The following is a 13597-nucleotide window of genomic DNA, read 5'->3' on the forward strand; positions in this document are numbered from 1 at the left end:
TTTGCCCAGATAATGATTATCCTGTATATTATTTTGATTTGTGTACAATATTTCCATTGATCGATACATTTGTCTTTTTTTTAACAACTTAACTATCATTTTCGAAAAGTAAGGAGAGACCATCATTTCTGCATCAACAAAATTCTTTGTGTGTAAAAAGTTATTTGTGAATAAAAACGGATGAAAAATGGCAGCAGGTAACCTCATTTCCTTTTAGAAACATAGAAAATAGGTGCATGAAGAGGCCGTTCGGCACTTCGAGCCAGCACCGCCATTCATTGTGATCAATAACCCGTGCCTGCCTTTTCCCCATATCTCTTGACTCCACTAGCCCCTAGAGCTCTATCTAACTCTCTCTTAAATCCATCCAGTGACTTGGCCTCCACTGCCCTCTGTGGCAGGGAATTCCATAAATTCACAACTCTCTGGGTGAAAAAGTTTTTTCTCACCTCAGTTTTAAATGACCTCTCCTTTATTCTAAGACTGTGGCCCCTGGTTCTTTTAATATGAATGGAGCCTCCACCAGCTTGGAGTTGGAACTACAGTCCAGGCAAATATTGCAGGACATAACGCAATACCATTCAGCAGAGGTCTGCTCTACCTCAGCAAGCTGCTATGGATTTGTGGAAAAGCAGAGGCTTACTCAGGTTCCAGCTCAATATTTACCCCTCCCCTTCAACACCAACACCTCAGCTCTGTTCAATCGATTGGAAGTGCAGCTCACTGTTGCCAGGGGAAACCACGCTCAGGCTGGGAGCAAGTCCGAAACACTCAGCTGGTCAGGCAGTATCCATGGAGAGAGAAACCCATCAAGTATGGCACAATGTCATGGCTAGTCGAACTGCTGCCTCACAGAGAACCGTCGTCAATCCTGACTTCCAGTGCTGTCTACGTGGAGTTTATATGTTCTCCCCATGACCACATGGGTTTCCCCTCCCATGTCCCACAGACATACAGGTTAGTAGGTTAATTGGCCACTGTAAATTTCCCCTCGTGGGTGGGTGGGTGATTGGTAGGATCGAGGATGAGCATGAGGGATGAATAAAAAATGGGCTCAGTGAAGATTAGTGTAAAGTGTGGTTGATGGCCAGCGTGGCCTTGATGGGCCGAAGGGCCTGCTTCCCATCTGTATCCCTGAATGACTCTATAACAGCTGAAGTATTGACTCAGTTTCATTCCTCACAGACACTGCCTGACCTGGTGAGTGTTTCTATCATTGTGTCACACATCAAATATTTCCATGCAAAATAATGGCCAACCACACCTTGAGTGTCCAGGCCAAGGCCTGATGATCTCCTCCAGGCCCATGGACTTGCGATCTCTGAGACCCTCCTCCACAGACACGGAAAACCCCAGTGTGTTTATCTTGCCCGCTGGGCTGTGAGCCTACCTGTCCTCATTCTTCACAAAACCCAGGTCCGCCAAGGCCACCGAGCAGATCTCGCAGCAGAAGCAGTCCGGGTGCCAGTTGTTGTTCATTGCCTTGATGACACGGCCAATGATAAACTCTCCTGGACAGGCACAAGGAAAGGCAGTGAATACCCAAGAGACGCCGGCAACAATCCCGCCGTGTGCCACTGCCTCCCTCTCCCACAGTGTAGGGTGGAGGAAGAATGTGGATGTCCACACCCAACAGTGAAGGTCATCCCGCACAGACCTGCAGGAGTCTGTCACAGACATGACCAGAAAAAACGATACATAAAGAGATACAGCATGGAAACAGGCCCTTCGGCCCACTTAGTTCATGCTGACCATCAACCACTCATTTAATCTACTACATTGGTCCCATTTCTTATCCTCCCAATATTGTCATCATCTCTGCAGGAGAAGCAGGGTGGAGGAACCAGAGAGGAAAGGGTAAATTATATCAATGGAGCGGATACGTTTGGTGAAGAGGGAAGGGACTGGTACAGATGAAGAGATGCAAGGGAACGTACACATGCACAAAGACCCGTGTCCACGCACGTTTGCTTATATACACGTTCATATATACATGCAGACACGCACAGCAGTACACGCAACACGTAGAGTACACAGACAAGTGTTTCACTCACATACAACACACAAACCAGCACATCTCGCACTCGGAACATACACACACCCAGCACATCATGCACACGAAACAAACACACACGCACACCAGCAGATCACGCACACGCACACACACACCAGCACATCACGCACACACACACCAGCACATTTTGCACGTGAAATACACACAAGGGCACGACATACATGGAAACACGTGTAGATATGCCACACATTCACATTCATATAAACAGATAAACTGACATACACATACATAACAGGTGTGACCAGCCTTACACACACGCACACAAATGCACGCACGCACACAAACTGATCCTCACTGACAAACAGCTGGAATTAAGTCCTCACCACACTGTCCACAGCAGGGAGCGAACAACATCTGGAAGTCGTGTTCACAGTACATCCTTCCTTCAAACTGAAATAAAGCAAAGAAGAATCATCAGCTCGCTGGAGCCCTGAGCCTGGGGATGTCAGGCAGGCACAGAGATAGCTGGTTTCAAGGGGAGCCTGGTGCCTTGGGAATCAGGAGGGAGAGGGTCTGCAGAATTATCCTCCAGAGATGAGGGTGTGAAGCACAAGAAGGAAAGGTCTAAGGACCTGCAGCGTGAGTTCACATTGGGAACGTGATGAGCACACTCCTGACATTTAATGGGTGCCATAGTGCGCAGCTGGTAGTGCCGCTGCATCACAGCTCCAGAGAACCTGGTTCAATCCTGACCCCGGATGCTGTCAGTTTGAAGGTTGTATGTTCTCTGTGAGACCGTGTGAGTTCCCCAGGGTGCTCTGGATTCCTCCCACATGCCAGAGGCTTGTGGGTTGGTGGGTTAATCAGCAGCTGTAAATCGCCCCTCGTGCATGGGCCAGTGGTGTTATGTGTTGGAGGGAGTTGAGCGTATTGATTCTTTCACAGTTCTGAAAAAAGATCCCGGATGTGAAACATTAACCCCGTTTCTGTCATCGCAGATGCAGCATGACCTGTTGAGTGTTTCCAGCATTATCGGGTTTTATTTCAGATTTCCGGCATCTGCAGTATAATTCTATTTATCAGTGACCCAGCCCAGCCAGTGTTCCTGGTTCCAGAGTCACAGAAACAAGCCCTTCGGCCCACTGACTCCATGCTGGCACAAGTAGCTCCACACTCATCCCATTTCTCAGCACTTGCAACACAACCTTCTGTTGGGGATTCAACGTATGACTCTGTCGGCCCCTGGGAGAAAGATGTGTGGGTCTTACCTCATAAAACACGCCTCCTGGGAACTGCTGGAAGCACTGCGCACACACAAAGCACTTCTCGTGGTACAGCTCCCCATTGCTGTTGACAATTCGCTCCGTGGGGTCAAAGTGCGAGCGGCAGTGGCCACAGGTAGCACTGGCCAACGCGTCCGCCATGTTACTGCACAAGGTGGTGAGAGAGGACACTGGTTAGTCCAGACCAGTCCACATAGCACTGCAACGGGCCGCGGACTGATCATACACTAACACCGGACCCAACCAGCCGGTGAGGGCGCACACACCGCGTGTCTGACTGTCAGAGGACACTGTAACTCCATCTCCCTCCATCTTGCTGTACCCCTCCCTCCCTCACTCACTCTTCCTCCACCCTCTCTTTTCTCTTCTCCTTCTCCTCCCTCACCATCTATTACTTTCTTTTCCTCCCTCTTTCTCCCATTTCATCCTCTCCCTGCCACTACATCTTTCTCTCCCCGTCACCTTCTCACTCTCCCCCTCAACCCCCTTCCCCTCCCTGTTCTTTTTCCTCTCCCACTACATCTCTCTCTTTCTCTGTCTTCAATGTGATCCCACCTCCAGTCCCATCTGATTCCTTTCCGCTTTCCCATATTTGCCTTAGAGAGACACAAAAAGCTGAACTAAACTCAGCGGGACAGGCAGCATCTCTGGAGAGAAAAACTGGGTGACCTTTCAGGAGGGGACCCTTCTTCAGACTTAAAGTCACGGGAAAGGGAAATGGGAGATATAACGAAAGACGGTTTATATCTCTGGTTTCCCTTTCCCATGACTTTCAGTTTGAAGAAGGGTCTCGACCCAAAACCTCACCCATTCCTTCTCTCCAGAGCTGCTGCCTGTCCCGCTGAGTTACTCCAGCTTGTTGTGTCCATCTTCGATTTAAACCAGCATCTGCAGTTCCTCCCTACCCATATTTACCCTTCTGTCCTGGGCCATCACCATAATGAGGCCGCACACAAACTGGAGGCACAGCACCTCATTGTCCACTTGGATAGCTTACAACCCAACAAATTGAATTCTCCAATTGTATATAACTAATCTACAAACACCCCTCCCCTCTATTTTTACCTGCTCGTCCATGTGCCGCAAATGTGTAAGCACTCAGTTCACCCTTTCACCTTCTCCCATCCCCTTCCACCTATACTTAATTTTCTTGCTTCACATGTCATGCTATTTCTCTCCTTATCTCCTTATCTCACACCTCTGGTCTTTGTCCAACCATCTGTTAATCAAACTCACACCTCTATCCACCTATCACTTGCCAGACTTTGTCCCACCCTCATCTCTCTTCCAGACTTCTCTCCCCCGTCACCCTCTCCACCACTACAATCTGTCTGAAGGAGGGTCCCGACCTAAAACGTCACCTGTTCATGTTCTCCAGAGATGCTGCATGACCCGCTGAGTTACTCCAGCACTTTGTACCTTGCTTTAACTAGCATATGTGTCTCCCTCGCCCCCCACCCCACCGCGCTGGTGAAAGCTGCCTTGTGTCAGTACAGGTGAGGATCAGCTGGCCCCACCCAGCCCCTGGGGTTGATGTGGAGACCCAGTCACTGCACGACTGCTGGTGTTTGCACACAGAACACTGCCAGCAATCCCCACCTTGACCACAGTCGGCGTCGCGGCACCGCCCGTCCCCGGGAAAGAAGCTTCCTCACGCAACCCTCGTCTCGGCTCCACCATGGCGGTGCCCTGCCCCGGACCGGCCGGATCATCCCCCACCCTCGGACTCATCGCTCTCATTACGGTTCATCCCCAATTTGCTCACCCCCCACCTCCCTCGGACCGGCTCACACCTCTCCCGGACCGCCCCTCCCTCCAGCTGGATACCCCACTGAGCTTACTCCATTATCCCACCTTCGGGAACATTGTTACACCTGGAATAAACAGCTGTAATGGGGTAAACAGATGGTTGTTCTTTGAACAATTGTGAAAAGACGAGGAGCAAGAAGTGGAGGGATGTGGAGAATTTCTGCCGTTTTGGACTGGAGCTGGTGCGCTGGAATGGCCTATGAAATAAATTTTTATTTTGAAGATAGACACAAAAGGCTGGAGCAACTCAGCGGGTCAGGCAGTATCTCTAGAGAAAAGAAATAGGTGACGTTCGAGTCGAGTCCTTCAGATTCAGAATCGGGGGAGAGGGAAACTAGAGGCATGAAAGGGTACAGAACAGATCCGAGCCGGCACCGATGACCACAATGGTCCATTGTTCCAATTCACTGTTGGCTGTGGAGGGGATGATAACTAAGGGATGCGAAACGGGGTGCGGAGAGAGGGGGAATGCAAGGGTTGCTTGAAATGAGAGAAATCAATATTAATACCGCTGGATTGTAGGCTGCCTAAGAGATACTGTGCCTGCAGTTTGCGTGTGGTCTCACTCTGATGGTGGATGGTGGGGGGGGGGGGGGGGGGGGGGGGGGGGGGGGGGGGGTCAGTATGGGGGTTTGGGAGATTTTGAGGGCAGGTCAGTATGGGAATGTTTGGGAGATTTTCCTTCCACTTACAACATTCCTTCCCTTAGTTTTCCCTAGGAATTTGTACTTTTCCCCTGTGACCACGTGGGTTTTCCCCGGGTGCTCCAGTTTCCCCCCCCACACTCCAAGGACGTACAGATCTGTAGGTTAATTGGCTTCGATAGGTTGTAAAATTGTCCCTTGTATGCAGGAAAGTGTGTTAGTGTACGGGATGATCGCTGGTCGGCGTGGACTCGATGGGTCGAATGGCCTGTTTCCGCGCTGTATCTCTAAAGTCTAAACTCATTCCATTGTAGAAACCAGGAGCTGCATTTGTAGGCAGTATCGCTGGAGAATATGAATAGATAACTTTTTGGATCGCGACCTTTCTTCCAGTCTGAAGAATGGTCCCAACCAAAAATCAATCTGTATTCTAAGATGCTGCTAACCTGCCGGGTTACTCTACCACTCTATGTCTTTTTTCATTCCATCGTAATTCCCTTTACTTAAGTTAAACACAGTTGCTTCTGACTCAACTTTCCTTTACTCAATCTGAGCACAAATTTCCAGCGTGTTATGATCACTGCTTGCCAGGGGCTCAGTTATTCTGAGGTCATTTATTAAACCTGCCTCATTGCCCAGAACCAGATCCAATAGTTCCCTGGTTGCCTCCACGTTATCGCTATAAACGGTCATAAATGTGCTGCATTTCCTTTCCACCAAGGCTAAAAAGCAGGACCTCGAGAGTAGTAATCTCCAGATTACTTCATGTGCTAATAGGAATAGGAAGATAGGTCTAATAAATGTTGGGTAGGGATAAGGGGGGGGGCATTATCCGGCTGGTTACTTGCAACCTGTTGGTGGCATTGGGATCAGTGCTGTGCTGAAATACAATTGTTTACAATGTGTGTGAATGTCTTGGAGGAAGGATTGAGGGTACAGTGGATATAAATATGTGTGGAGACAAGTTACCAGGAGGACAAAGGCTGTATATGAGGAGATATTGATGGGTTGATGAGAAGGCACAAAATGCACAGATAGACTTTAATGCAGGGCAAGGTGAGGTTATTCATTTTAGAAAGATGAAGATTAACAGTTAAATTAGTTGAATGGAGAACATTTGAAGGACGCTGTGGCACAGTGAGTCTGGGTATCTCACAGAAGTACAGAGGGTGCAGAATGTTAATATGCAAGGGCAGAATAGAGAATAGAACTTGGGTTCCAATTCCATAACTCCCTGAAAGTGACAACACAAGTAGATTGAGTGGTAAAGAAGGCATTTGGTATGCTTGCCTTCATTGATTAGGGCATTGAGTATAAAAGTGCAACTTTGTAGGACGTTGATTGGCCGTATTTGGAGTATTGCGTACAGTTTTGGTCGGCCCAATACAGGAAAAATGTGGAGGTTTTGGAAAGGGTGTAGAGGAAGTTTGCCAGAATGATGCCTCGATAGGGGGTATTAGGTGCAAGGAGAGTTTGGACAGACTTGGATTGTTTGTCATTTGAAAGACTTACTGTAATTGTATCTGCATCTACAGCTTCCTTTAACAATGGTAAGAAGCAAAGGGTGACTATAACACTCCAACTCCATTGAACTAAGGCCCTGAGTGGAAGGGTTGTGGGGAGACCTGATAGAAGTATATAAAATTGTGAGAGGTATAGATTGGGTAGATAATCAGAACCTTTTTCCCTTTCCCAGGATGGAAATATCAAACACTAGTGGGCATCGCTTTAAGATGAGAGGGGCAAAATTTAAAGGAGATGTGCGGGGCCAGTTTATTAATGAGTGTCTGGAACAGATACTATAGTGGCATTTAAGAGACTTTTAGATAGGCACAAGACCAAGTGCAGACCCGTTGCGTCTGCTCCCCCAACGCAGCGGTTCCCTACCCGTAGCCCCCAAGGGAGACGTGGTCCTCCAACTCAAGCGGCTGAGGAATCAGCAGTGCGGCTGTTTTTAAATGGCATATTTGAGCGAGATGCGGGCGCCAGCAGCCGTTATGGTCACTGGCCAGCAGGAGGCGACAAAATGAGTGAGTGGGGTGGGGGAGAAGGATTTGATTAAAAATGTGTACATAAACACGACAACATTTAATGAGGAATGGATACTTGGAATGAAAAGTGAAATCTCTACCGAAATGGAAAAAATCAGGGCGTTTGTGGGTCGGGTGTTGTCGTGGCAACGAATCAAAGGCTGGCAGCCACGTCAGAAACACACACAGCCACACATACACACAGTTTTATATAGATATAGAAGATAGATAGATAGATAGATAGATAGATAGATAGATAGATAGATAGATAGATAGATAGATAGATAGATAGATAGATAGATAGATAGATAGATAGATAGATAGATAGATATAGAAAGATATAGAAATGTATATGCAGGGAATGGTGGGATATGGATTTTGTGCAGGAAAGAAGATCAGATATGGTCTTGACATCATGTTCGGCACAGGCACTGTGGGCTGAAGGCCTGTTCCTGTGTTGCAGTGCTCTATATTCTATATTTCAGGTCATGGGAAAGGCCAGTTGAAGGGCCTTGGTTCAAGGGAGTTGGTTGTTATCATCACCCTCTGCTTCTTAGAGGAAGCTGTAGAGGCAGATACCAATTATGTTTGGAACTTCTTAGGGAGATGGAAACCTTCGGTATAATGAAAGGCTGAGATAATTTTCTAATTAGTTTAATTTAGTTTCGAGATACAGCTCGGAAACAGGCCCTTCAGCTGACCGAGTCCGCACTGACCAGCGATCTCCATACACAAACACTATCCTACACACACTAGGGACGACTTATAATCTATACCAAGCCGATTAACCGGCAAACCTCCAGCAGAAGTTACAAAAGCTTGAAAGCACGTACAACAGCTTCAGGAATAGTTTCTTCTCTGATGTTACCAGATTACTGAATGGGCCTCTCATAAGCTCAGGGTGTGGTTACGATCTTCCAACCTACCTCACTGCGGCTCTTACACTTTTTAGACTGCTCAATGTCTCTAGCTCTAACACTATATTCCTCACTCTGGTTTAATTTGATTGGATAACAAGCAAGACACCGTTTTCAAATTCTCGATACACATAGCAGTAATAAATCAATACCAATAGCAGTACAAGTGCCATTCAACCCAGCCCTACCTCCCACTGCCTCACCGCAGACAAGCCTCAGCACCCACACCATTCAGCAAACACTCAACCCCAAAGGTTCCAGCTCCAGGGATTAACTTTCCCCCTCCCCACCCAGGGACTGAGGCACAGTATTCCATCCGGGCCTCTTCCTCCCTTCCTCATCAAGACCCCTCTCCCATCCCTATCCATTACTCCGCCTCTCCATTCCCTCCAAACCTAGGTCATCCTTTTCCCTCTATCCTCCCTTCCATCCCCCTCCATAACCCATTCCTCATCCCTCCCTCTCCCCTCCCCCTTCTGGCCAAATTCTCTACTCCCCTCCATCCCCCCACCTCTCTGTCTCTCCCCACCATCCCCCACTCCTCTGTTCCCTAGTCCATTCCCCTTCCTTCCCCCCAATGCCTGTCCTGCATCTCCTCCCCCTCCATTCCTCCAGCCATCTGTCCACAGCCTCTCCCTTACTCTTTCATCCTACCTACCCACTCCCCTCTGCCCCCCTCCACTCCCCTCCTCACACCGATCTGTTCCCCACTCCTCACCTCTTTGTCCTCCACTCCTCTCCCCTCGCCCTCCTCCAACCACCCTTCCCCATCTGCTGCCGCTCATTCAGCAGCTGTACCTCCTTGGCTAGGCCCAGACAATGGTCATCACACCTGCCCTCCCCTAACCCACTGGTTCCTCAGTGAAGAGGCCACAGTGCTGATGAGGGTGTTCCTAACCAACCCCTCCCACACAATCCAGACCTACACGAAACATCAGACAAAACAAAGAGCTTGGTTGCAGGGAGGGGCCTCTGAGGAACCTCCGACGTGTCCAGACCGGGGATGGGGGTGTTGCTGAGCCTCCCCCCATCCACCAGCCCCCAGCCGGGGGTCCGGCACCTACCCTGGTGTCGGGGCCAGGGGCCCGGACCCCCATAGCTGCAGCAAGCTGCTGTGGCGGCCATGGCGACGGCGGAAGAGCTGGGAGGCGGTGAGCTCGCGAAGCCTCACGGCCTTCATGGATCCGCTCTGTTCTCCAGCTCCTCCTGCCTGGCTCCAGCCTGCCTTCCGGAACTGCTCCTTCCCAGACCAGGCACTGCCGGATTCCCTGGACAACATCCTGCCCACCCCGTGATGGGCCGGCCCCTGAGGGGAGTCCGGGTGGAGGAGATTGTCTGCCGGCCTCTGGTTTCCTTCCTGACAGGAATCACCGAGCTCCCTTGGGCCACTGACAGGAGAGAGATGTGACTGAGCCACAGTGAGAGGCCTGGTTGCAGGGAAGGATATCTGACCGTGCTGTAATGAGGAGAAGTCCAGCTGGAGGGAGGGAAATGGGACAGAGCCACAATAAGGGGAGGCCCTGCTGGAGTGAGGAAGGCTGAAGCCTGCAACAACCAGGTTCAGGAATAGCTACTTCCCAACAGCCATCAGGCTATTAAACCTGGCTCGGACAAAACCACCCCTTTCTGCTATTTGCACTTTATCAGTTTATTTATTCATGTGTGTATATATTTATATCATGGTATATGGACACATTTATCTGTTTTGTAGTAAATGCCTACTATTTTCTGTGTGCTTAAGCAAAGCAAGAATTGCATTGTCCTATACAGGGACACATGACAATAAACTCACTTGAACTTGAACTTGAGGGAGATGTGATTGAACCACAGTGAGAGGCCTGGCCATGAGGAGGGGAAATGTGGCTGAGACACGGTGAGGAGAGGCCTGGCCGGGAGTAGAATCATAACGACTCTGGCCCTGTCCCACCCTGCTCTCCCAACCCATACCCAGGCCTGGGGTCCGTAGGTGGGAGCCGGACCCAGGGACTGGCTCACCTCCATGGTCATACCGGATGTGGAAGGCATTACAGACTATAGCCGAGGTCCGAGGCCCACGGTCAACAGCAGGAGGTCCCACTGTCCTCAGCACCCTGCACACTCGATCCCACAGGAGTGGGCCGGGGACGGGAACACCAGGACACATTCACAAAGTACACTGGGCTGACACGCTCACAGCTACTCTGAATGGCACACTAACCCCACACTAATACCCAAGACTGAGAAACTCATGTGCACCATACCGACACATGTACACTCACTATTACTATACACTGACACAACCACTCCACGCTGAAATGTCCACACCCATGCTAACTCACACTCAGTGCATCTCTTACATGCTCACATCCATACTAGCTCACAAGCCTACACTTACACACTCAACTCACAGCTACTGGACAGATTCACACCATATTCACACTGACACTCATACCCACTCCAACACTGATTCACACCCACCTCAAAACTGCAGTGTACATGTACACACATGTGCATTCATAGACTTCCAACCACCAATGTAAACACTCACACACACCTGATCACCCCAACATTGACACTTTCACACCCTCTCTACACTGACACACATCCACACCCGTCCCTGCAATACTGGCACATTTTTCCGTGTCCATGACTGTTGTACACTCTGTCTCACTGCGTTTTCTCCCTCGTGCTATCTCTTTAGAACAATAGGGGCTATTGGCCCCTGAATTCGGTTCCGTCATTCCATGTGTGGTCTCACCATGCCTTGCAGCTGCAACAAGACACGTTATACCTGCACTCAAATCCTTTCATCATGAGGGCACAAACCCATTTTCCATCCTAATAGTTTACACCTCTGCATTTGGCTCCCAGTGGATTGAGACAAATGACATAGTTTGCTTTCTACACAAATGCTTCCCAGTCTTAAAAAACGCGAAAAACCTCGTGTATTCTACGTTATATTACATGCACCACATCCTTGCTCAGTCACGCGGCTTGTCCCATCAGTAGCCTTTTTTTTAACAGCTATACTGGTCCTTTCATTTGGAAGACTGGGGCCTTAACGGTACTCGATTAGTCACCGCCCGCCAACTTGAGAAAGATCTGTCTATTCCCACACTTTCGTTTCTGATCTCTAACCTCGATAGAACCTCGTTGAAAGCCTTCTAAAAGTCCCAACACCCCACACCACCGGTTCCCCGTCCTCATATCCTCAGAGAATTCAAGAGAAACACGATTTCCTTTTCGTAAATAAACTCCGTTCAATCCAGGCATTCATTTCCAGATTTTTCTGTAATTACGTTTTTCGAGGTAGATTCCAGCATTTCCCCCACGCCCCACCACTGACATTACACTGACAGGCCAGTCATTCCCCGTTCTCTCTCTCCCTCTTGAATTCAACAGTTGTGTCCTATTTGCCAGAGGAATATATCCAGGATCGGTGGAACTCTGGAAACTGAGAGCTGGACACCCAATGTCCCTGCAGCCATCTCTCACTCTCTGTTGCTCCCCATACTCTTTACCACCTTCTTTCTGCACCATGCACTCTCGCCTCTCATTCCTTCTCCACTCCATTCTACATCCTCTCTTTCTCCCCTTTCCACACCCTCCCTCTATCCATTTCCTCCACTCTCCCCACACTCTCCTCTCCACAGCCGCTACTCGGGTTTACTTCATTCTCTCCCCCCCCCCCTACACACTGACTCTCTCTCTATCTCTCTCTCACGTCTTCTCCCTCTCCCCAGTCTCACAGCCCCTTCAGCCGCTGATCGCCGCCAGTTCCTCACCTCCCCGTCATGGTCCTCGGCGCCTCGCTCAATCGGGAACTGCTCAGGAGACGTTAAATCTGCGGATTCTTTTCAACCCAAAAAAGGAGAGCGTTCGACCGCCGTGCACTCTTGGCAACTTCACGGGACGGCTTCCCCAGGGAGAGCGTAACCACTGAGATCTGGTAAACAGCCCAGATCCCTGAGCCAGATCAACTTCAGAGCAAACGCCTTCAAAGGGTCTTTTGACTCGCCTGGACCAGGGGCACAGGGGGCCTTCACGGCCACTCCCTCGTGTCGGGCTATCCTCTGCTCTGCTCCTTCTGCCTGAAGTCAGCCAGACTACTACGGCTGGTCACAACATCCCTAGCCGGCAATTGCCCTGGCATTCTCCACCCACCGCCAAGGTTTGGGCCAGGGCGAGATCATGGACAGTGTCTTTATACTTCCCGCAGGACCACCGGAGGCGCTGGTTAGAGGAGATGCCTCTAGTTCGATCTCGCCACAGAGGTAGAAGTTGCAGGAAAGGGGGCGATTTAATCGTCGGCCATACATTCATTCATTGCGCACTTGTACCAACCAGCCACACTGAGGCGGCCTGCATGACTTCTGCTTGCCTTCCACGGAAATCCAACTGGTTGCCACAGATGCCCTTGCCCCATCGCAAGAAATTATAGAGTCTGATGCAGCCTAGATACCGGACTTCCACTGTTGACTTCATTTCATCTAAACTTTACACAGCCCAGGCAAGCAGCCAACTTAATCAAAGACTTGTCACACCCCAGTCATTCCTTCTTCCCCCTGCTAGGTCAAGCAGAAGATACAGAAGCTTGAAACTACCTATCACTGGACCCAGGAACAAGTACTTCCCCTGTGTTATGGGCTTCTGAACTGTCCGTCCGTAAGCTTAGGGACTGTCTGATTACCTCTACCCCATTGTGGACAGTGGAATTTGTCTATGGAACTGATGCGTTCTGTTCCCCTTTGCTCCATCTATTGTACTTAAGTATGACTTGATTGTATTAATCTATAATATCTGATCTAAATGACTAGCATGCAAAACAAAGAATGTCATTGTAACTCAAAATACTTGTAACGAGACCACAGGAAAGGAGCCTCCATGTGTGTTCTATTGCTCAATGGCTAATTAAAGAAAA

The 13597-nt window shown here is 49.5% G+C and overlaps 1 protein-coding gene across 2 annotated transcripts in view; it reads right to left on the reverse strand.

Moving 5' to 3' along the window:
• Positions 1–13597, reverse strand: part of LOC129703479 (LIM and senescent cell antigen-like-containing domain protein 1) — a 53756-nt gene extending 40159 nt beyond the window's left edge. Inside the window, exons 1-4 of one of the 2 annotated variants that reach the window (XM_055645986.1) lie at positions 12462–13597; positions 3283–3442; positions 2398–2464; positions 1391–1511 (exon numbers count right to left, since the gene is read on the reverse strand). In XM_055645986.1, the coding sequence (XP_055501961.1) occupies positions 1391–1511; positions 2398–2464; positions 3283–3442; positions 12462–12472 (359 nt within the window). In that variant the 5' untranslated portion in view covers positions 12473–13597. Of the gene's footprint in view, positions 1–1390; positions 1512–2397; positions 2465–3282; positions 3443–9761; positions 9977–12461 lie in introns of those variants that run through there. The other variant, XM_055645985.1, reaches the window with a different exon arrangement.

The sequence above is a fragment of the Leucoraja erinacea genome, chromosome 14 (assembly GCF_028641065.1).
Source record: "Leucoraja erinacea ecotype New England chromosome 14, Leri_hhj_1, whole genome shotgun sequence".
Classification (NCBI taxonomy): Eukaryota; Metazoa; Chordata; class Chondrichthyes; order Rajiformes; family Rajidae; genus Leucoraja; species Leucoraja erinaceus.